Source organism: Augochlora pura, chromosome 4 (assembly GCF_028453695.1).
Source record: "Augochlora pura isolate Apur16 chromosome 4, APUR_v2.2.1, whole genome shotgun sequence".
Lineage (NCBI taxonomy): Eukaryota > Metazoa > Arthropoda > Insecta > Hymenoptera > Halictidae > Augochlora > Augochlora pura.
In genome coordinates, this window is record NC_135775.1 from 4,757,984 (window position 1) to 4,783,667 (window position 25,684).

Sequence of the window (25,684 nt, forward strand, 5' to 3'; positions counted from 1 at the left end):
CTAAAAATGAACGTAATTGAGTCTGTTAATTTATGAAACAAAGATGAAGAAGAATTGCTCATCACGATGCGAAAGAAATCATTGTACAAGGGGGATGAAACGTTGAGGTTATGTCAATCGCATATGAGCGACGCTAATTTTTGTCTAGTTATTTAAAATTCGTTTTTATTATAATATATTAAACGATCTGAATATTACCAGGTTCTTTAGAATACAAAAGAATTAATTTATCATCCTTAATAGTAAAATTAAACTTTTTAGTTCCAGTTTCATTAATTAAATGACTTTAATATTCTTGCAAATTGATATTTTGAAATTGATATTTTCTATTAAACGTATCGATAGACTATAACTCTCCTCGCAAAATAAAAATAGTCCATCAACAATAAAAATACAACATTACCAATTATTCAATATGCACGTTCGATTATAAAAATATTTAATATCTCCTAAAGGCTAATAATTTTAATAAGTCGACAATACTGCAGCGATACGACAACCTATTGTACAAGCATGCGCTCGTCCCTTCTATTATTACACGCGCAGCTTTCGCAGTATTTGCAACCTTTTAAACCTTTCCAGGATAGCACGCGTGTAACAAACTTTCGCGTTTGCTCAAAATGACCCGGCGCCCATCCGCTTCGTCGTTACTCGACCGGAAACCCACGAGTTATCGCAATGAATTTATAATACAGGGTGTTCGCGTTATTATTAGCCGGCGCTCTCCTCGTAAATGTTGAACGGGGACGAACGAAAGGGGATAATATTTTGCTACGTCTCGATTTATAAAACCATTTAAAAATGAAAAGACAACGTTGAAACTTTTCGAATTTTCTACGACTAAAATTCCAAATTAAAAATTCTAAATTTCCAAATTAAAAAATCTAAAATTCTGGATTAATAAATCAAAAATTCTGAATTAAAAAATCTGAATTTCGCCTGGAACCACCAATTTAGTTATAATTCGATAAAAAATGCGACTCTAGTAAAATCGATCATACATTCGCCGTCGATTTAATTGCGTTAGTTAATAAACCCTTTTATTTCTCGTCGTCGTTTGCGCGAACAGCGATGCGCTGTATATCGCAAGCTGATGCACGGCAATTTGTTCCGACTAAAAAAATAACGATCGGCATCTTTATTCCGTTGGGGTCCCTTCGCCGTGGCGTCTGTCAGCAGTTTGACGGGGCCGTATAAGCAGCATGGGGTTCAACAGATGTCCCATCGTTCGCCATTCGACGACGGTGCACCGTCGCGAGCAACGTTCTCTTTATTCTTCTAAATATAGCGTTCGCGCGTTGACACCGTGGGAGAGAAGGCGCTTCATTGCCCCATTCATGGTCCGGGAAAAGTGACCTTGAACAGTTAATTGAATTTGCGTTCGCCGGGTTGTCAGGAAGCGCCGGCGGATTCGTTCGTGAAATCTTGATTCCCGTCAGTCAGGTGCACACGGCCGACGGGTTTTGCCCCCTACAGCTTTTACGATCACACTAAATTTCTTCCGTCGGGCATACGGTCGTGCCTCAGAGATTCGCGATGATATGTTGGCGAAATTCATCCGCGCTATTAAACACACCCCATAGGAAACACTTTTACGACGAGACGTCCGAGAACATCTAAAACCTTTAAATCATCAAAGCGGACAACAATCTCGCGTTTCTTTTCCAACTGTTCCAGCTGCTTTTGCTGAACTACCCCCTCGGCCCTTTGCGCGTAATTGCTACGGGAACGTTTGGATATTAACGTTAGAAATGTAATTAATTCGAGGAGATCTAGTAACGTTGGCCAGCACTGTACTATGTTACCATAGAGGTGATTCGCGCATGCATTAATTATCTTTCAATTGCTCCTGCCTTCTCTTTCCTTTTTCTGACTTCTTCTCGATCCAGCAGTCGTGGACGCAACGCGTATTTTTATATAGTTATTTGTATCTTATATTATATATACAGTATCCGAAAAACACCACTAGGTGCTCTATCTTGAACGGCGATAATTTTATTTGTAGATCATTAATGTAAAAATTAAATACACTGAAATTTAGGAAATTAACACGGCTTTCAAATGATATAGTATTTCATTGAGGTTTAAACATTTTATTACAAGATATAAAATAAAATTCTTAGCGAGTACAAAAACCTTCGAAAAAAAGATATTCATACAGTAGATTCTTCTTTTAATAAACGAACTAACAAATGAATGAATATTTAGTAGGATAACCTTTATTATCAACAACGACTTGCAATCGCCTGGTTATCGATGGAATTAAATTATTTCTTATATTTTCAATTTTTCTTCATTCTCCCTGCTTATTTATTTTAAATCGAATATTCACACCTGCATTCGCAATCACTAAATTCGCATATTCCAATCAAATCTTAACAATCAAAATGGCGGCTCCTAACACCGTGGCGCGACGTTTAATGTGGCGTTTTCGAGAGATTTCTCCATTCAGATTAACAAAAACCGTTGAGATTCGCGGGAGCTCTCGTTAACATATTCTGGTTAATCCAATGCAAACGAAAACAGGCATATATCAATCTTTACCACGTTTCACATTTTCAAGCAACCGTTGAAGACGCCCGGGTCGCATCAATTTAAATATCCCAGTTTGGCGCACGGCACGCCGATCTCCGCCACTGATACGAAAACTAGTTTCGAAAACAATGCTCTTGACCAAGTTCCATAATTTCTGGAGCTTTCCCACTACGACACCATTCATTTTCTTACTCCAGTTCTACGGATCCTCTCCTCGCATGCATACCTAATTAATTAACAGTTTACACAATTTCTGTACGTACTCGTTTAACACGCTTGAACTCGATTAAGGACAGCATTTCCATTAATTTATTATTCCAATTTCTGTGTCCATTGAATTGCTTCTTTATCCTGTTATTTACATTATTATGTATAATGTTGTGTTATATGTTGTGTTATATATAATGTTATATAATTTTTATGTCAATTTGTAAGTGATTATTAGCCAGATATAGGCGATTTTTGTGAGAAAAGACGATGTGAAAATTGATTGTTCTACGTAGAAACCCACATTGAATTTTCCTCGGTCGAAAGACCGTCGCATCGAACGGGCACAATTTGTAGACCGGCGATACATATTCATTCGCGAAAGAAACATCGGGGGCGAGAGCTCTTAATGAACGCTGTCGCGGCGGCGCCGTAGGACGGTTATAAACGAAATTTAAAAATGCACGCGAAGTAGAGAAGCAAGTCCGGCCGCGAATTCGCTTCCCGCACGCGAACAAATGTTTCTAAAGTGATTCATTTCAGCAAGTCGCCCCAAGCGGATGCAAACACTCGGCAAACTATATGCGGGAAGGTGAAATGTGATTTGTCTACTAACCTGAAATGTTTCTTTTTTCGCCGCCGCCGCCGCCGCCGTCGTCGTTCCTCTTATTTCCTCCTTCTACGCAGCACAGTGGACTCGCGCGGGAGCCCGAGTGCGTCTACTTTGCGCGTTCCTTTCTTCGTACGATTCTCACCGAGACAAAGGAAAAACTGCTTCCAGCGCGACACTTTTTAGACGTTTCCATTAGCACGATAGTTTTCCAGAACTTATTCGTAACTGCTCCCGCTTGACGCGTGATTTATTTACCTATCCCGCGCTTACTCGCAGCGTGTCGCGCGCGCGTTGGTATTCAAGATGGCGGCGCGTCTTTTGTTTAGAATTCGATGAAACGACTGGAGAAAATCAATTGATTCTATATTGTCAACTGTCAACTGATTCTATATTGATAAAAAAATAAAATTTCCAAGAAAAATAAATATAGTATGCACATAGTATAGTACATAAAATTATTTTTAGACGAGACCACGTTGATCATTTCTCGATTCGTTAGATCACGAAATCGTATCGTTTTTTCACCGATCAAAGATTTAATTCGCATTTTCGCGACCACTGTAAACCGGAGTTAATTTCGCAGACATCGAGGGGAGGGTGGAGGGGGGCGGAGGGGCGTGGACCGGGGCAAGGTTGTTACACAAAGACCAAGCCCGGACATCCATTTCGGTTTTGGGCTTTTACGCTTTTGTTGTGGCGGCGGTCCCGCGGCAAAATAGTGAAAACCAAGCAAGCCCGGCTATCTGGGAAAGGCGGACGCCGGTGTACAAAAGTTTTGCGGGAATAAATCTCGCTACGCAAGGAGCGGACAATAGGGACCGGCGTCGCTGAAAGCGCGTTTAACCGTGAATTATCGTTTATCTAGAACGCTTTAAGACAAAAAGGATGCTTAAAGTGGATCGCCTATTTTCTATCCGCGTATTATCCATCTTCGACCCGGTCCCTTCGGTCCCCGGACGCTTCAGATATATCGGACCATCGGCTACCGGTTATGGACAATTTTTTTTAATTAGTTCCAACCCCTCGATTTATCAACGTCGATAAAAGTCGCCGCGGTTGTCGCACTGGCGAACGCAGGTATACGTGCTGGTTTGTAGTAACCCTTTCAGTTATAATAGCGAGTGAGACTCGCAATGAACAATTCATATATATACTATTAAATATTAATTTTATTCCGGAATTCTAAGTTAAAAGAAAATTTGATTTGTTCTTGAAATTTGGAATTTATGTATGGAGACATAAGAGGAAGAGAAATTGTGGTTAGGAGGTTAATGAGGAGATAACCATGTGAACGTTGAGAAAGGCTATAGTATCTTTTCTTGTATAGTGTCAAGATTAATAAAAACACGATAGTGCTTCTGGTTATCAGTACCAATCAGTATCAACAAAACGCAATATAAAATACAAGTAATTCACTTTCAATTTTTAATAAAATAATCAGAGGTAAATCTCTCGTGATTTATAACTAAGGCGCAAACGCATGCGCAAAGATGTGTCGTCGTTGGCATTTTCGCAAATATAGCGAACGAATATATATCGTCTAAAAGGGTTAATTCGACAAATATATCATTCAAGTCTAAAAGGGTTAATTTTACGAATATATCGTTCAACCCTAAAAAGGTTAATTCGACAAATATATCGTTCATCCCCAAAAGGTTTAATTTGAAGACTCCCTAAGCGCCATGTCCAAGGTCGTCTCGCGAACAAAGCCCTCAAGAACGAAACAAAGAACGATCATCGAGGAGGCAGATTACTGGCAAAGAATTTCACGGTTGATTAATGACGCCGACGGTATCGCACCCACGGTTAAGTAATTTCTGTTCCACGTCGGAAAGTTAAGTGCCGGGATCCGCTTCTAACAATAAGTGTTGGTAACTGAATTCATTTAGCATGTCTCTGGTACGTTAGCTCTCTTCCGCGTGCAGTTACTTGTCGTGGTAATGCTCGTATTCCGCCGGCATTATCATTAGGATTCAACCGCGTAATCATCGTTAACGTTTGCAAATAAGCCCGGCGAGTTTGGAATATTTATTCATTGCCTCATCGCGAGAGGGGGGGGGATCTCTCGTCTACGGCTCGCCACTAAAAGGATTCCCCCTGCAAACGACACTTGATCGTGCTTTCGACACTCAAGACGCGTACAACGCGATTATAAATCAGATTCTTCGCGCGCGGCATCCTGATGTCGCGAATGGCTCTCCTCTTTTCTTTGTTAGCTCGTTTCTAGTGGGAATTATATTGCCGGCTCGCGCGACGATACCGCGCGAAATATTTTTGCGAGCGAACGACCGCTTTTTCGAAAATTATTCCACGCTCGAAACCCGTCGATACTGCGCCGCCATTGTTCAAGAAAACGATTGTACGCGCGCGCGACAATGTGGTGGTAACGCTTGATTGACAACGAGGTATCAATGAATCGGGGAACAACAAAGAACGTTCTTGCGCCAGCAGAGAAGAAATAATGTTCCCGGTATAGAAACGTTTTGAAAGGTTCAATCATCGATGTGATAAAAGTCCCTATTATGAAACGATGTCGTAATTGCGACCCCTTCTTGGAACAATACCAGAAGTAATGTAATAAAAAGCGAACGGAGCATATGACAGTGGGGGTAAAAAATTCTAGCCACATTTTTGAACATTGCTTTTTACAAATTCAGCTACACAAATACTGTTGTATAACTATTAATTGTAAAAAGAAATTACTAAAGTACAGGTGATTTAACAGTGCGAATCCTTGTTTCAGATAACTATTTTAATAGTATTATTTTTCACTCCTACGAAATAAATATTACAAAGTTAATTTTAGAATTTTTAGAATCTTTTTAAATCTCAGCTATCACCCTTTTAGAAACATCAAATATTGCAAAAGCACGCACGAAATTCTGATCAGATCTTCGAAAATCATTAGCGCACAAACTTGCCCCACAAATTGGTAATTACATTCACCGTGCCCGATCATTCTTCCCCGGGTAGTCGAAAATGCATTGTGCAGCATCCAGTTGGGACATTGATGGCATTATTATAATATGGTGCGCGGCGGATGAATAATGGCCCCCCAGACTATAAAATGTAAATTCGAGGCATTACAAGCTGATCCGTTTACCGGTTGCCACGGAAAAGACAAGCTATCCGGTTACGTATTTATCCATTGTTCAATAACGCCTCCCACACCCCCACGGTGGTACCCTCGGAAACATCGATGGGACGACTGGGGCCGAAGGAAAGCAACAAAGAAACCGGATCGTGCAATTTCATCGCGCTTTGAAATACGAGCAGAGAGAAAGAGAAAGAGAGAAAGAGAGAGAGAGAGAGAGAGAGAGAGCATGGTGTACCGTAGGCAGTGTGCTGGGCCGCGCCAGTTTAACGCTGTTATTAAAAGTACGTTACAAGACGAGGGGGTGGTTTCCGGTTTCGCGTTCGCGGCTCCCGGACCGGTCGTTTTCATAGATTTCCGCGGCCGCAATAAGCAGGATCCCGGAACATAATTTACGGCCCCCGGGGGAATAATGCTCGGCGCGCGTCACCCACGGTTTCCGCGGGGTCCGTCGGTGAAATGCTAATACAGCGCCCGGCCGATACTTTCGTATTAGAATCGCGAACCGGTTAAATTATAGATCTGCCGCGAGCTTGCCGACTTTCCTTCTCCTCCCCCCCCCCCCCCCTCCCCCCTCCCCGCCGCGTTACCGGCATCGTCGACTTACCCGAAGGATTAAAGGCTGTCTTAATTATCGGCGGGGCTGGATGGCCTCCCGTGCGTGCCGCGAAATCTTTACCGCCGCTGCGGAATTGTAAAAGGGAAATTAAAGGGAATTGAAAATCTAATTGGACCGTTTCCGGATCTAAGAATAAGCCCCGGGTTATATATATAAATCGCCCCCGAGTTATATATATATATATAAATCGCTCGGAGCGGCCGCAGTCTCCGCGGGCAAATAGCGAGTTGCCCGCGGATTATTTCATCGCGATCTTTATTCGATGCGTTGGCAAGTACGAAGACTATGGGGATAGGCACCGTCGTTATGTAGTTAGAGCCGAAGACCGAGTTCGAGGCTGGTCGTCAAGCGCGCTTCGAGAAAACAATTTTCAAATTCGAACGTAAAATCTGCTACCATAAAGCGCGCCGGGCCGTAAAAAAGTTTTAATCAGGCTAGTAGAGGGATCAATAAAGAGTCGGGGTACTACAAGTGATATTACAGCGTGGCTACTGCGAGGGACGTCGTTTCTTAATCTACGGCACTGCGTCTTCTTTCGCTAGCCAGAACTCCGTCGATTAGCACGTCCTCGTTCATAGCAATTTGCTTTATAGAAGGAGACATTTTTTTATTTTTTTTTTATATGCATTTATTCACGTTTGTTTGTACGTTATGGTGGCAGAGGAATGAGGTTGGTGAAATAGGAAAAAAGAAGAAAATAGTGGACATGATATTGTAAAATAAGTATTTTGTAATATTTCATCGAATATGTAATATTTCACAGCATAGTATTTGGAATAATCGCATTGCAACTAATAACGTTACAAGCAAGAGGCTATTGTCCTTTTTCTTTTTTATCGTTCCATGCATTTTTGTAGACAATATTGGACGATTTAAACATTTAACGAAACAGCATTTCCAAATATTACTTCTTGCAAGCATTTAATAAAATAATATTTTCAAGTATTATTTACTCGTGCAAATATTTCTATGTTTAACAGGAGAATCATGTTTTATTAAATTAATATGAAATCAATATTGTTATATTAATATGAAATCAATATTGTTATATTAATATGAAATCAATATTGTTAAGTCGATATTAAATTAATAACATTCATATTTAGTAAATGCTGTTCGAAGCCTTTACCGCGAGCGTGGCTCGCGTTATAGTGGAACAGATTCAAATACGTTCACACAATCAAATCGTTTCGTAATTTTACGATAAGTTAAGTTAAAGTAAAAATAAAGTTTTAATCGAAATAAAATTACAGTCGAAATAAAGTTTTAATCGCACTAAAGTTAAAGTAAAAATAAAGTTTTAATCGAAATAAAATTACAGTCGAAATAAAGTCAGAGTCAAAATAAAGTCAGAGTCAAAATAAAGTTTTAATCAAAATAGAATTACAATCGAACTAAAGCTTTAATCGAAATAAAGCTTTAATCGAAATAAAGTATTTAATCGAAAGGAATTCGAGAAATATTTGTCGAAACAGCACCACCGATTGTCAGCGGAATACAATTGTCGGATCTTGTCCCCAGTTTCAACGCTTCGACGCGGCACGATCAGAGATTCGGAGAACGATTCGTTGGTCCCGCAACAAGCCGATTATAAACAACATTAGCTGATTCGTTCGTAGTCGCTCGACCCTTTGTGCGGCCGCGAATTTTCTGGCAGTTCGCGTCGCGGCTTCACTTTGTCGCCGTGGCAGTGTCCCCCGGGTTAAATCAAACGTGATTTACCGGCCAATCAATTAGCCTGTCGAATTTACCGCAACGATACGTCGTAGGTTATCGACATCGCTCGGGGCTGTTAGCTACCTATGAGGGTGGAATTACCGAGACTCCCCATTACTTCGCGGCGATGCATCATACCCCGTTGACTTAGGTATACCGGGCGTAAGCAGATTTTACGCGAATGTCGCGCGGCACCGCGGATTCGATTGCATTCTCCGACCCGGGGGGAAACTGGATCGCAGCGCCGGGAATCTTTTTCCGAATGCGCTACGCGTGCACCGGATCGATCCGCCGATGCAAATGCGCCGGGATACCTGCTGAAAGTAGCCGACAATTAATTGAATCGCCCCTTTAAATTATCCGGGCGTTTTTAAAGCGAGAAAGATATTCTTAGAAGGTTCTTTAAGAATTTCTTTTTAGAAAAATTAGTTGACGTCGCATTTTAAACGGGTATATTACTGAAAAATATAGCTGAGAGTTAGTTTAGTTTATATTTAATATTTTTATAAATTATACTACGTCATCTAGAAATTTTTCTGAGGGAATTAAGGGATGTTTTTATTTCGAATTTGTAGGTTATTTAATACTAAACCTAATGAGCTATAATAACGTCTGACGTCTGTTATTTTATAAAAATAATTATTGAAACCTTCCATCGTCCTTATTACAGCTCGGATCAATTATCCTTGCCAACACGACAGGTATTGCGTTAAAACAGCGCATCTGACATCTAAATAAACCGCCATTTAAATCGTTCAGTCGTTATTAAAAACGATACTCTCGCTGGCTCAACATACCATTACGTTCAACAATTTTTTTCCGCAGAAATTAATGAACTTTTTTCCAACAAACATGTTATTTAAAAGCGAACGCGCGTCACGACTTTTAACAACTTTTTGCCGAAAAAAAATTGTAAAACCCCCGAGCTCGATTTTTCGAAGCTGAATTAAAAAAATGTATAAAAACGCGACTTCTCATTTTTCGCGAGGTGAAATGCGTGTATTCGACGAGATAAGATGTTTTCGTAATTGTTTCCCGTTTATACAGCGTATGTAATTGAGTGTAAAATATTTGGTTGCAGGCATAGAAACGAAATTCGCTGGCTCCAGTTGCAACGATCTCGTAACTTCCGACGGTGCCGGCTCGACGATAATTAGCGGCCACTTTGATCAGAGAATCAGATTCTGGGACACCAGAGTAGAATCCAGTTCAAACGATATTCTGCTCGAGGGGAAGGTCACATCGCTGGATTTATCGCGTGGTAAATGTTACATGCGGCGGCCGCGTATCGCGGGAGTTTTCCTCTGCAATTTACGGAAAACCGACGCCGCGCGGCCCGACCGTCAATCCAATAATTCGGCAAAAATGCGCGCGACCCATCGTGAAATTTTCTCCGAAACATTTCGAAATAGACGAAATTAAGTGAAAAACCGCATAACACATGGCCCGCGAGAAACCGAGTGATTCCGTTAAATACAATCGCGATCCAGAATTAATTCTCGCCGCGCGAAGAAAATACCCGTGTTAAACGCGAGTTTAACAGTAGCGTTGTCGGAACAAAGCGTATGTACATTTCGCTCGAATTTCACTCGATCCGCCGAAGGAAATCTAATAAAACACGCGTTGTTTTACCGAATTGCCTGCGTAAGTTATGAAACCCGATCGCCGCGTCGGAATCGATTCGATAAAAATACGAAATCGCGGGCGATTTATTCAGTCGGGTAGCATTGTTTAAAAGCGAGAAATTTTTATAACAAATACCGATGAGAAATTAGAAACGTTAGCAGCGAAAAATTGGTTTAGACGCACGTAACCACGAATTTTACGGAATCGCTGTTGCAACTAATCGGCGATACGCCGTGCAACGCGTTGTTCTACTCGAGTTTCATTGGATCGGCAACGGAAACCCGACGAAATACTCGTCGCGGCAACGCGATTCGTTAATCCAGATAACGCGCGGATAGATCGTCCGCGGGGAAACGACACCGGTTTGAAAAGTTGCGCCCGATTACATCGCGCGCGGCCCTCTTCTAATGCTTTCCCTTTATCATTGCCGGTAATACATTATGTATACTTCCATTAAAGCGTAATATTCCGTTCCGCGGGATACGTGTCCGCCGGATTCCGGGATACCTTTACCGAACGCGCCCCTCTCCCCCCTCTCCCCCTCCCCGTCGTAAGATTTATACGGCCCGAAAAGGAATTACTTACTTAGCGGATCCCGTCCCGGCGCATTTCAAGCCACCGACGCGCGGGTCCGCCTTTTTTCCCCCGACGGCGTCCGGCTGTTCAAATAACGGAAATTCGTGGAAACTTCGTCGCAACGTGATCGGAATAAACCCGTCGGGCGCGAACGGTAATCAACGATTGCTTATTATCTTTATGCGGGCACGTACGCGAGTTGTATGGCTAAACCGTATTAGCGCGGCCAATTTAACTCGAACGCCGGCGAAACGCGAAAATTCAAGTTTGCCGACGCGAAAATTCAAATCGGCGACACCCGCTTTGTTTTTCAGACACGAATTACCTTTTGAGCTGCGTCAGGGACGACACGCTGAAACTTATCGACCTGCGGATGAAGAAGATCATCGGATCGTTCAGGTGAGTGGATTTATCGTCGGTGATTGGAGTCGTTGGGACGAGTGGAGGTGTGTTTGAAGCAGCTTCTGTCAGAATTTTGTGTTCGGAACGTGCTATATTTAGTGCAATTAGCTGTTTAGAATGATTTGAATTTTTTGGAGATATTGGAGGAATTAATTTACTATACAATAATATTTTTTTAAATTTTATTCTTAATTTAGAATGTAGTAGATTTAATGTTAAAAAGAATTCAATTCAATTGGACTACTTTTAAAATAGCAGTTTCGATTTTCGTTATATTTTGTTACTTGTGAAACTGGTTTTTATTGTCTTGCAAAAACAGCGCTGTTTTAACGTCATTAATTGTTACTATATATATCTTAAATCATGTGATTAAAAATATATTTTAACACTTTGAGTAGTGAATGTCTTTTTAGTTAGGAAGTTTACTTATTGAGTAACAATTCCCAAAGAAATAATTTAACTTTGTTATTTTGTGCAACTTGTCGTTTCATATTTATGTAAAGAAAATTTTTAAATAATCCTTTAAAAATTTCTTTATCGATGAAAATGCAGTAATGAATCTATTATTGACCAAACGAAATTATTTTCTCGTTGCTCAGTGTAAAAATGATTAAAAGCTGGTCCTACATTCAGAAATATTCCTATTTAAATAATTTAGTTCTAAATAAGCCTCATAAAGTCTCTTTTACAATTGAATCGTCCGAAGGGAATTGAAATTTATTCAGCCCATGTTATTGATACTGTTAAAACGATGCTTGATTCGAGCCAAAGCGGAAACACGACGCGCGTTTATTTTAAAGCAAAAGCTTTGTACAGCTCGGAGCTGGCCTCTACCGTTTGTGTAGGTGTGACGCGATGACTAAACCCAACCGCATATAAGTAACGCCGGGCATGTGTAATAGTTGCAACAAATGCGTTGCCCGCGTGTTCACCGGTGTTCTGTGTGTGTGTCGGGGATGTTGACTGATTGATTGTTACCTGTCGCCTGTGTGTCTAGATGATGACTGTTTGATGGCTACGTGTGCCCTTGTTGACTGTGTGTATGAATTGCTTGGCTGTTGCCCCACGTTCGTGTTTCTATTGATGTTTGTAGGTTAGTGGTGGTAGTGCAATCGTGGGAGTGGTCGCTTATATGAACAGGGGGGAGAACACTCCGAACAGAAATTTCGTGTACATAATTCCGGAATTATACGGTGTCAACATTTTAGTATCAAATAGTTTGCGATACGTTCTGCAACCACAATTACACGAAAGCGCAGAAATCGACCCAACATCTATCGCGGTCTCGTCTCCAAAATTCATACCCTTTCTTTTATGGACAAAAAAGTTTGCAAGACATTTTTTAAAAATATTTGCAACACCTGTTCGATCGGTAGGACTGAAATACTTCGCCATTTGTATTTTTAATTCGACTGTTTTATTTTATTTTTATCTGTATAATGCGCTTTCTGTGTATTTCATATTTTTTAAAAAAGGAAATATTTTTAAAAACGTGGCGAACATTGAAATTATCTTTTAAAAATGTTGTTAACGGCCGTTTATTCGACAAAATTAAGGTATGTCACTGCTAGTATTTTTTAAATTAATTCATCCGTTGCATTTATTTTATCTTTACCTGTACAATGTGTGTTCTGCATACTTTTGGGAAAAATAATATTTTAGCTGAGGTATAAATTATTGAGAGGAAGCTAAAAGCTAGAAATACTAATATTTGAAATGCCACCAGTTTTTTGTACAAAAATGTTGACTTTATCTCGGCCATAACTGTCTAATGAATATAAATAGTTTATCCTCTATTTTTGCTGATTAATAGTCAATCAGGTACACTTTTACGGAGCTTCCTTCAATATCCTATAGCATATACGTTCGACATGATTTTTACTTGGAATAAACACCGTATAATACAGTATAATAATAAATATAGTAATAAGCTATAAATATAATATAAAAATCTAATTATAAAACGGTCTAACGTTCGTATTAAACCGAGATCAAAAATGCTATCTAAAAGAACGCATCTATAATCGGGATACCCTCTTAATTCGACGAAGCTATCAACGGAGGAGATTTCATTTCCCTTAAATTCGCCCCATAAAAGTGCAAGTTTGCATAAAGTTCCCCGGGGGTAGTCATAAATAAGGTCTCGAAGACAAGATTCGATCACACGTGATGCGCAGCTGTCTGAGAACCCCAGTTTATGATGTCTCGAGGTTGTATTAGCGTACCGGAGGTGCGATGGTCGTGGCAACCCTAGATTACCAGCGCTGATTCTCGACAATTTTCATTCCCCAGTTCGAAGCACCGGCACGATCCTCTACCATTTCTCAAGCCTTCCACAAATCTAATTTTATCCTAAATCGCTGTATCAAAGAAATCTCCTCCTCTCTCTCTCTCTCTACTCTGTTATCTCTGTCAACATTTTTTCACGACGAAATCTTTTTCGAAAATTTGCTCGTATAAACGTACACGCAGACGACGAAAATTGCGATAAATCGCGTGAATCTTAATGATTTGTCAGACATACGAATTACATTGCACGATCGAGTACCAGCTTTGATAAAATAATCGTGACCTCATTTTTTCTGTTTTTTTTTTTGTTGCAGCGCCGATGGCTTCAAAGTCGGCTTCGATTGGACACGAGCAACTTTTAGCCCTGACGGTCAATACATTTCCGTTGGCTCTTCGGACGGATCCGTTTTCATTTGGTCCGTCGTCACAAATATGATCGAGACCGTGCTGAAAAATCATTCGTAAGTAACTTCTCCCCGCGTCATCGATCAACGGTGAACATTTCTGGTGCATGATGTTTATTCGAGCAGCGAGCATTCGTGTAATGCATGGTAGACGAGCCGTGGATGATTTATGTAACAATGAACACCGTGTGTTTCACAGTTTTCGTTATAATCGTAGCAATAATTTCCGCACCTTTTTATTTTTTATCGCAAGATACACCAATAATAAAATAACAAACAACAGATAATAAAATGCAGGCGATAAAATTGCGAAGCTTACGGAAAACATTTTTTCCGACGGTAATAAACGGCAATCAATCGTTCCGAGCATTATAAAAATAATCACAATTACATATTTCACGCGATGCAACGTAGTTACTGCAAAATGGCCAGGCGTTTGTTCTACGTTTCGCCGAATTGGCCATAGTGCCGGTATCATTTCTATCAATATCCGGTATCGCGAATTCCATCAAACAATTTTATTCGGACGATACATTGGGTCCCGCTGTAAAAATTTAACACCGTGTATTTTCGAGGCCAAATATCGCTCTTTTTGTTGCGCGCCGCCGGCAACGAAAAATCGTAATCTTTGTTTTGATGTCAAATAGATATCGATTGGAATGTGCAATAACGATATTAAACCCCCGGCTGTTATAAAATCCATGCATGCTAGAAAACCTGTTAAAGTTTATTCGACATTTTATGGCTTGTGTTACCAATAACGGTGAAACTTATTAAAATATGAAATTTCGATCTTGATATCGAGACAGCCGTCCCCGTATAAAATCTATACTGCCTGGATGAGTGCCGCTTATACACGGTGAAACCACCAAAAACGTCTTCAGAAATTATTAAATAAATCGCGTCCAACATTTTCGTGTTTCAAGCTTCCGCGCGTCGGCGACTTCGAGTTTTTGTTCGAAACTTGAATAATCGAATCGAGATATTTTCGCGTGGAAAATCCGCGAGAATCCGTCCGTGGGATCGACGCGAATTACAAGTTGGATTTTGATTAACAGCGGCGCGTGAACAAATAAATCGTATTTGCCGAAGATAATTTCCCGCCTAAACAAAGCAGCGCCGCGTAAATCACCGCGAGGGTAGCATCGTCAATGCCAAACTGGTTGATCTCCTTCGCAAGTGGCCGGCTCGACTATCGGTTTCGTTTAACGAGGCCCTTTGCGCGCGTGATCCCTCACATCTGCCACAACATTATTAAATTTCGGCGTCCTCTGCTAATTAATTCCGCCCGTCTTTTAATCCTCCGTCCGCAAAACGCTCACGCGCGGCGGCGTGAACGGCTCGCGGGACCACCGCTCGAGATGGAGAGTGAGCCGAGATCCCGCGCGTTATTTAAAGGGATTATAAAGAAAATCCCGCGTCCGTTTCACGAGGATCCGATAGATTGTTATCGGTAATAAATTCCGTTACGCAATTTAGTACAAAATTGCCGGCGATCGAGCTCGCCGCGGCGCGGGTCATTGAATTATAGAAAATTTTTACGACGCGCCGGCGTGCCCCGGAACGCGTATCGTGTCCGACCGGGGCACGCCGCCGCCGTCGTCGTTGCGACCAAATGAAAGGGTATTAAAAGCGCGTTAACATGAAATTAAAAGTCATTCTAAGGCGACCGCTCTATCGCCTGTTATTAAAGCAACGCGGCATCCTGTCAGCCGCCTCTAATTTTCTCGCGGAATTTTTCCGCCGCGATAAAGACCGACGCGAGGAAACGCGTCGGACGCTCGCCCGGACACCTAGCTCCGCGATTCCGGCAGACCGCTTCGAGTGCTTTTGCATAGCCTCGGCCGTGGCGAACGCTTCGCCGGAGTGCCCTATGCCCCGGCGACCGCCGCGACGGTTCCTCGCATGCGCCGGCGACCCGCGTTTCACCAGCAAGACGAAAACGTCCGGAAAAATATTTCGACGGTGACCCGATTTCCTCGTCCATGTCGCGGCCCGTATATCCGCGGGCACACGCGGCCGTTCCACGTAAACCGTACACACATAATATTTTCATACACTCGCATTATGCATATACGATGCATCGCGATATCGAAAGTTTATACGGTAACCCGGTCGCCTCCTTCGCCCCCGGTTCCACGCGACTGAGATTGCTACGGCACGTGGAAGAAATGTCTTTCGCTTAACGATCTATCCGACTTCAAAGTTGCTCGCCGCTGGACCGCGGGTAACGCGCGTTTCCCGTGAAAATTAATTGTTCACGGTTGGAGTGGGGGTTGTACAGGGTGTCCTAGTAGTTGCCATAAGTCACTGGCAATTGGGGAACGAGGGGTTCCTGAGGTCATTTGGAGTTACTTTTTTCTTGGCGCAAATGCGATCCGTGGATTTGTTTACGAGCTATTAACGAAAAGTGCTGACCAATGAGAAGCTAGCTCGGCTGGCGCGAGAAGTTCGAGCCAGTAAGGGTAGTTGTTGATATTGGATTACGGATTTTGATGTTGAATCAATTTTGTCGATGTGATATAGTAAATATTAATAAATATTATATTAAACGTCGCGTCAAATATTAATAGACATTTTATTAAATATTAATAGATATTAATAGGTATTAATCAATATTATACAGATTATATTGATTATACTGACTATACTGGTAATACTAATTATACTGACTATACTGGTTATACTGATTATACTGATTATACTGATTATACTGATTATACTGATTATACTGATTATACTGATTATAGTGATTATACTGACCATACTGGTTATGCTAACTATACTGATAATACTGATTATAATGATTATAATGATTATAGTGATTATACTGATTATACTGATAATACTGATTATACTGACTATGCTGATTATACTAAATATACTATTAAACTAACAAATATTGCAACGATATTTTTAGAGTTTCCTAAAATCTTTACATGTTTCTAATTTCGACGGAAATCATGAAAAATTCGAAAGTATACTTTTACGCCGTTTCCGTGGTACAAGACTTACGACAACATTTTAGTCTTTAACTTCGCGGATATTTCCTGGCGCTCCTGTCCCTTTGAAGTCTAGCTTCCGGTAATGACGTTAAACTACGACAGTTTCTAAATTTTAAATTTCTTTCACGTAGAAATACTCATTTTTCGATTTTTTTTTTTTCATGAATAATGAAGCAACCCGTACACCGATATTTACATCCCAGGCCTGCATTTACATTCGTGCTCGAAGATCTGTGCTCGGTTATTGAAAAAGAATTTTCAAGCATATACTTGAAGAAGAATTTAGAAAGATATATTCTTTTATTTACAATGAGTAGACATAGTAGTATAAATATAATACTTTTTCATTTAGAATAAGTAGACTGTGGATATTTATGCAAAATCAAAATAATCGAGTGTAGAAAACAGGGGTTAAATAAAAATATATCTTTTCTTCTAATAATTTTAATAAATTAAAAATAGTTCTTCAATTACTCTAATGTCATCCCTACTCGGTATTATGCTAACTTGTTATCGCTAAGCTTCAATAAATTGTATTACTCTTGTGATCCAGTTTAAACGAACCCCGCCCGCTTAAATTGTTACAAACATAAATGCCCGTTCCCATATCAATTTTCTCCGCCATCCGTTCAAACTTTGCACCATCGATTCACCCTACTCGTCATCGCAGAATGAAAACCAATCCAGTTGACTCGCTTCGCTTACACTTCGCAAGCAAATTGATATAACGAAGACCCACCTATTACTCCTTCACCCGTAGCACCGCGATCGGCCGACCCTTCTCTCCGACGTTCCAATTAAAAAGCGAACGGGCTGAAAATGAAAAGACGGGACCGGCGAACAGGAAGAGGAGCTAAGCTCGAAGCGTCGCCGCTTAGATGGTGTTCTCGCTCGAGGTAGACCGACGGTGCGTGACGGCGCGTCGCGTCGCGCCGAGGAGAGGACTCTGCCTCGATCCGTTTCACAATTATCCATCCCCCCCACCTCCTCCCATCGTTCCTGCGCGGATCCGTTTCGTGTGGCGAACGGGGGTCCAGTTCGCGTCCTCGGCCTCCTCGAGTTTCCCAAGGACGCGGGATCTTCGGTGGTGGTTTCTATGGGAGAGCCCAGCGGGCGGTTGTAGTGCCGGCCGTGCACCTAAGTACCGGTCGTATCGAAAAATAGCTTAAGCACCGGTCACGTAAAAGCTGGTCCGGTAAGCTGGTCCCGGTGAGCTGGTCTGCGTGCGTGATTTCGCCGGCGTGTATGCGCACGTTTCACTGTTATTACTTTCACCGGTAGAGGAGGTCGTGGCTGCCAGGCTAGGCAGAGGAGAGGCCCGGCGAGGAGGCCCGGAGAGCGGCCGGAGAGAACTCGGCTAGGCCCCGGCCTCCCTCTCTCTCTCTCCCTCTCTCTCTCTCTCTCTCTCTCTTTCGCTATCCCCCGGTCAGCTCTGGTCGTCATCTTTCGTCGTCATCTCTCCTAGTCGTCCTCCTCATCACCTTCATTCTCTGTCGTTCCCCTTCGACTTCTTGTGATCATCGGTGCACGAGCTGGATCGTGTAATTCGTACGTTGCCGGCGTGTACGCGCGCACTCAGGAATCCCCGGGACTAACTTAACAAGCGCCTCGCCCTTTCGCCCTCTTTTTCCTTCGGTATCGCAGAGCCTCACCGCTGCCTCGGCCATGCACAGCCGTAGCTGCTCTTCTTCTTGGTGGCGTGCACCGGCGCTCGCACACACACACACCGACGCGAGAAGAGCCGCCGCCGCCGCGCGTTTTCGTATTTAATGCGCGCTCTCGAAAGCCTGATACACGTAGCCGCATCCATCACGGATAAAGCGTGAGATTCGGTCGTTTCGTGAAATCCTATAATGCAAACTGATGGAATGGATGTGTAACGGCGGGTTAGTCGCGGCGTTAACAGATTATAGTGCGTGATCTTCTTCTTATTTGTTCGGCGCCGTGTTCCGCGGGCCCCGGTTACGCCCGTTGCGGCCGCTTATCCGAATATGATCCGTCCGCCTAGATCCTAGTTTCAAGTCGATTACGGATTCCTCGAGTAACGCGTCGTGCTGTTTGTCAGGTTATCGATCGGTTCACAATGCGAAATTAAATCCGCGGCCCCCGGCCGGAGAACGCCGCGGGTCACGTGTTCTCGCTTCCGAGATACCGTCGCCTAGTGTCCTGGTCCCTAATGCCTCGCAATTGAATTTCTAATTGCATGGGTCTGCTCGTTGTGTGGAGTTTCTTCCGGCTATGCCTTTTTTGTTAAATAGGTGAATTTTATGTGATACAGTTCGATTAGTGCATTTTCCTGGTAACCATAGAAATGTAAAGGCTATATTACATGTTTAACCTTTTACTTTAAAAATAATTTATGCACTGTCGTATTTATTTACATTTGAAAAACTGTTAAAAATGTAACTATTGTATGAGTCACCATTTCATATCTGCGAAATGCAAAATATATATAAAATGGAATTACTGTAGATTAGAGAAGCTGTACTGGATTCAGTGTTAAAATGGTTTTGAGGGCAAAGGGGTTAGCACTTTCACTGACACTGCCCCTATACAGAAATGTCAGAATTATTTGCTGAAATTCGAAAATTTATTTTTACTAATTTTATCCGAATCAAAGAATTATTAAAGTATTAATAAAGCCACACAACTTGATATCTCAATTCAAGTTTGATTAAACAAAGTGAATCGCAAATTTCCTTTTAAATATTACAATCTCAAATAAAATTTACTAACAACACAAACTTGCAAATAATTAGTTTGTCTCAGAGTTTGTTCTTACAACACTTGCCACAATCCTCGTTTCAAACTTCTTCAAATTGCGAGCACTCTTCCCTAACAAATAATTGAATAACTTTCTCAATCCGAGCGTGCGCCTCCATAAAAATAGCGAGTAATTGAAAGAACAGCGACGACGCCATTGTTGCAAAGCAGCGCACGTTAGTCGCTTAGGTATGTTTAATGTCAATGTCACCGGCAGGCCGCAGATCTTCGTGCCGGATAAAGACTTTCTGTCCCAATTGCAAAGTGCAGCAACCGGAGAGATAGCGGCGCCCCATTTCTGGCATAATTGTTGCGAGCCGAGAACAGTGCGTTCTTATCATAAAACGCGACGCGGTCCGATCATCGGGCAACGCCGGCCATCATTTGTTCGATTTTACGAGGATCGGTGCCGCGCAGGAAGCTCCGCGCGAGATCGCGGGAAGTGATTATACGACATGAATGATTGAAATAATTTGCGGCGTTATCGCGCCTTGTGGTTTTTAAATGGATGCTCGCGCCGCGGGTACATTATTAATTACTGAAAATAACTCGTGTATAATTTAGAGCATCCGGTGAAATATGAAAGACATTCGAAACGTGATGCAGGCGAATTCCGCGTTCGTTCGCGTTAATCTTCGTTAGAAACGTGACCGTATTGATACCGCAAAAAAAGGAAGAATTCGTTTAATGCACACCCCGGTTGTTTTATAACCGGAGTATAGACTTTCATGTACCATAATACGCGCGCAGTTTGTTTTATTTTTAACTATTTTATTGAGCTCAAAATAGCGCGATAGTATTTTTGAATTCTCTTAATATTTTAATTGTTTTATACGCATTATATCGAATGCATCAAATCTGCGGTTGATTTATGATAGTATAAATATAAATAATATAATAAAAATAATTCTAGTTGATAGAATGAAGCCTCAACTTCCATTGTTTTCAATGGTTTTGATTAATTATACTTCTCAAGCTGCCTGTCTAACTTGATACTTTTGTGTAGGAGTCGATGGAGTTCCTCAAATTCTAATGCAAAGGAAACAATCATTTTTTAATATTTATTGCAACATTGTCTATCAAATTGATGCGGTAACAGTACCCTTCGACACCTACGACCGAACCGCTATAGTAGACCGTTTTAACGGAGCATTGTTCGCAATTAGTGTACATAGGTTATGGTACAGAAATCTAAATATGGGAAAATATCTTCTCCTGAATTATAACATATCGTAAAAATTGAAACAGTAATAAAATAACACTGTAATCAAGTCTAGAAACGTAACTAAATAAAGACAATAATTATTCAGTCCTATTAAAGAAAAAATAAAATATTAATAATTGCTAATCAACGCAGCGTGAAAGGAGTCGTACTGCAAAGGGTTACGGAAACGTCTCTAACATTTCCACGAGATTACCACCGAGCAACTAACATAACAATATATAACAACGACGCGTTTTACCTTGCCGATACCTGTCCTGATTCGCGTACGGTTCCGCGATTCAACGAACCCGCCGCTCGTCAATTTGCGGAAGCCCGGGAAGAAAGTAACATCGACATTATTTCCAATTAATTTGCATCGCGTTCATCTGAAGAGAACGGATTCGCCTCGAATTCTCGTTACATAAATGCGAGTAAAATGTAAATTGGAACATTTGTACTACGCCGATGCTTGCGTGTGTTTACAGACGAAAATTACAGAACCGAGCAATTAACTTGCAACTACCGGTTACTATTCGTTGGCCAAATGCGGTACCTTTAGCTTGTCCTTGCACACGATTAACTTTTATGTTTATCGAACGAGGCGCATTAAATTTCTTTTCAATTTCTTTTATTTCGAGCAATTTTAATTGAAAAGGTTTCATATTTCGCAAATATTCTTTTCTGATAAAATTGTCTTCGATGATAGAATTTTGTTCATTGATAGAATTGTGTTCATTGATAGAATTTTGTTCATTAATAGAATTGTCTTTTTTAATAGTACTGTGTTCATTAACAGTATTGTTTTCGCTACTAGAATTGTCTTTGTTAATACAATCCTGTCATCGTTGCATTTTCACGGATGCTCGGCGAAACGAACAATATGTGGTTACTACGAGTATCTTCGCAAGCAGCGGCATAGCATTAAGATAACGATTCAGGAAAACGACAATAAAAGCTGGGCCCGATTGTTACAGCATTATTAACTCGCGCATTAAATTATTATTTCGAAGCAATAAACCTGCGGCCGTTATTTTCGACAGCAATAAGAACATCCGCAATTTATTCAGATTATCCACGGGGAGGCCGCTAATTAACGATATAAAATTGATAACGCATTTGCATTACAAATTCTGATCGGCTTCATTGTTCCTTAATTTGCTTCCTGGCGCGATAGGTATGATGGAAAAAAAAAATAAATAAAAGAAAAAGAAAAGTTTAATCGACCGGAAGCCTTGGCCATGGGCGACGTCGCGTTCACGGATAAGCCGGACCCGGGCGTCGATACGAGTTCACCCGACTTTCAGCCGGCAGAATGCGGAAAAGAAGAGAGAGGAAGAGAGAGAGAGAGAGAGAGAGAGAGAGGGGAGAGCGTGCTCGAGAGCCACAAAGGTTTTTCCACGTGCGCGTACCGTCACGGGAATAAGGGGTATCGTTCCGCCGCGGAACCGCCGCGGATACATTGATTTGCGAAACTTGTTATTAATAAATAAATGCGTGCCGAGGCGTGGTAACCGAGGCGGGTTTATTATTCTTTCCATGCCGGTAACCGACAAGTAACGGCATCTCATAAATATTATTACGCCATATTTCAATCACGCGCGCCCGTTCACGGCGATTTTGTTTTGTAGTTTACGAGCGGGCGACTCGCCCGTGATCCTACGGCCCCTCTCTCTCTCTCTCTCTCTCTCTCTCTCTCCCTGTGTGACTGAACCCCCAAGAAAGTAGTTCGATTAATATATTTCATGGGTTTTTGCCCGGCTCCTGTGTTCTCTCCGGCGCGCGATCTCCAGGAAAAAAAAGGAACAGCTTTCCCGACACCGCCGAGCTGATCCGAAACGTAAAGCGTCGAGCGCACGGCTTTCCGTGCTACCTTCTGACATAATTGTACGATAAACTCCATCATTTTCCGTTTATAGTCGCGCACGATGACTCTCCATCGTTCCGTTCCGTCGTAAATAAACGCATCGGATTGCAATTTATTGAAAATCGAACGCGCAACGACGTGCTGCCGTTTAATATCGCTGAAATTAGAATGATAATTTATCAAGCACCGCTCAGTCCCAATTAAGCTGATAAAATATATAACCTTCGATTTTGCAATGCATTGACAGTGTATACTTTCACTCTTGATCATTTTCACCTATCTGAAAATATTCTTATGGGTGCAAAAATGAAAACAGATTCGTTTCATTTTGATTCTAATAATTTTTGTGATGCAATTTGATTTTAATAATTTTAATAATTCGATTCGATTTTAATAATCTTAATAATTCGATTTGATTTTAATAATTTCAATAATTCAATTCGATGTTAATAATCTTAATAATTCGATTTGATTTTAATAATTTTAATAATTCAATTTAATTTCAATAATCTTAATAACTCGATTTAATTTTCATAATTTTAATATTCCATTTTAATTTTAAGAATTCAATTTGATTTTAACAATTTTAATAATTCAATTCGATTTTAACGATTCTAATAATTCAATTTGATTTTAACAATGAGACCCGTGGAAGATCCCATAGATTTCGGGGCGGTGGCGGTGGCGGTGGACAGTGGTGGCGTCGAACAAGGTTTATGGAGAACCGTGAGCCTATCAAGAACAGACCATCCGGAAAGATCTATCCATGGTGTTTAGGGTCACTAAATAACTCGTAAAATATATTCTTCGCACTTGGTAGGTTTCCACGTGATCGATGCGGTGCTCGGTAACAAACGACTTTGCGAACGTGACGTAGCCAAACGGCGTTGCAAACTACCAACCACAAATCAAACCCGCGCCTGATAATACTAATAAGAAATACATTAACGTGCTAAACACGTCAGAAATGCTAAAACATATAAACCTCGGCATTATCTCCAATATAATTTACATTAGCTACAACGTGTTCTCCTCGAGCAATTCTTACGGTTTATAGGGTGGCGGAGCCGGTTTCTGTGGCGTGACGAATTCCGCCTGCCTTTCCTTTGTTTTCGGACGTGGTTAACTTTATATTGGCGAAAGTGAACATGCTAGATTATTTTTATTCGAAAATAAAGGAATAAAAAATGGTTTTATTAAGAATAATTGAAATGAGTTAAAATTTACGAAGATAAAAGGGTAGAAATATTTCTTAATTCGAAGTTAAAGGAAATAAAAGAATAGGGATATTTTTTTTAATGAAAATTAAGCAAAATAAAAGAGTAAAAACATTCTTTTATTCAAAAATAAACAAAATGATACAATAGAGATATTTTTAAATTGAAAATTAAATAAAATAAAAGAGTAGATACATTTTTTAATTCATAATTAAGCAAAATGAAAGAGCAGAGACAATCTTTACTGAAAATTAAGCAAAATAAAAGCGTAGATACATTTTTCTATTAAAAAATAAATAAAATGAAAGTGTTACAAATTTTAATTCGATGAAAAATTTGTCAATATTGAAAACATTTAGGATATTCCAAATTGCGAGACCTCGCTTGAGAAAACACGGATGATCTCAATATACTTTCTTGAAATTCGCACAGAAAAAAAATGGACTACCGTAGCGTTCCCAGCGAAGTACAACTGTAGAATCTCAAACAGAGCGAAGTCAATTACATTGAAAAGTCGAAGTTATCGATCATGCCGCGCGGCGTCGACCCGCGTCCTCGAGAAAGACGCGCGCCAGCCGCGGGTTTTCCATTACTTTCAATTTTCCCTTCGGCCGCAAAGTAAAATATTTATCCGTCGACGAGCCGTGTTCGCCGCACGCCGATTCGTACGCGGTCACGTTCGCCGGACGACCGCGATCCGTTTTTCCGCGCTTCTTGCGCGGGGACGACAACAAGTTGTAGCGACGATCGGGTACCAATCTTCCCGCGATCGTTTTTTTGCTAAACGCCTTTGATGCCCGGTCGTTCGACGGTTACGTACCGCCGCGGCCGTGGCGCGCTTCTTTCTCTCGATCGCGCTCCGATTGAAGTTTACCGTTACGGAACTTCAAGTGCAGCCATCGATACTTCGTCACGTAGGAAATGCGTGTTCCGTTACATAGTACCGCGGACATTGTTTCCTGTTTTAAATGTTCGACATACCGGAGCCGGGTAAAGATCGAGTCGACGATCGCGCGTTGTTCTTTTGATTGATGGCGTTACCGCGGGTCGCGACGTCTCCGCCGCGTGGAATTCATGGTGCTCGGGGACGCCGGGGCACTTTCTTGCGAGACCGACTTCCCTTTCGTAATGGCAACAGCTTGATCGTTTCGTTGCCGTATTTCAATATCCCAATATTTCATCCGGGGATCCGTGGTACTCCCCCATATTCAGAAACATGGAACGACTTATGGACATTGTGCTGGGATCAATCGTGTTTACTCTGTTGTTAATGGTGTGCGCCCTTCGAGCGATTTTTTCAGCCATTCGCCGCAGTCTTTCAAACTGAATTTATCATATATTGTAATAGTTATTATTATATTATACATTCTTATTGGTACTATTATACCATATATTATTATCGTTATTATTATGTCATATATTATCAATATTTTAGTATTATTATATTTATGATTTAAATTTAAGGAATTATGATTATCTTACTATAGTAAATGTCTCAATTGTCGTTCCTATACCAATTTTCGTACCACCAAATTAAAAACGTAAAGAAG

At 41.2% G+C, this 25,684-nt stretch overlaps 1 protein-coding gene across 1 annotated transcript in view; it reads left to right on the plus strand.

The window, feature by feature from the left end:
- Nucleotides 1-25,684, plus strand: part of LOC144468959 (autophagy-related protein 16-1-like) — a 324,973-nt gene that overhangs the window by 280,183 nt on the left and 19,106 nt on the right. Inside the window, exons 3-5 of the mRNA XM_078178785.1 lie at nt 9,866-10,045; nt 11,301-11,385; nt 13,992-14,138. Coding sequence (XP_078034911.1) covers nt 9,866-10,045; nt 11,301-11,385; nt 13,992-14,138 — 412 coding nt within the window. The remainder of the gene's footprint in view (nt 1-9,865; nt 10,046-11,300; nt 11,386-13,991; nt 14,139-25,684) is intronic.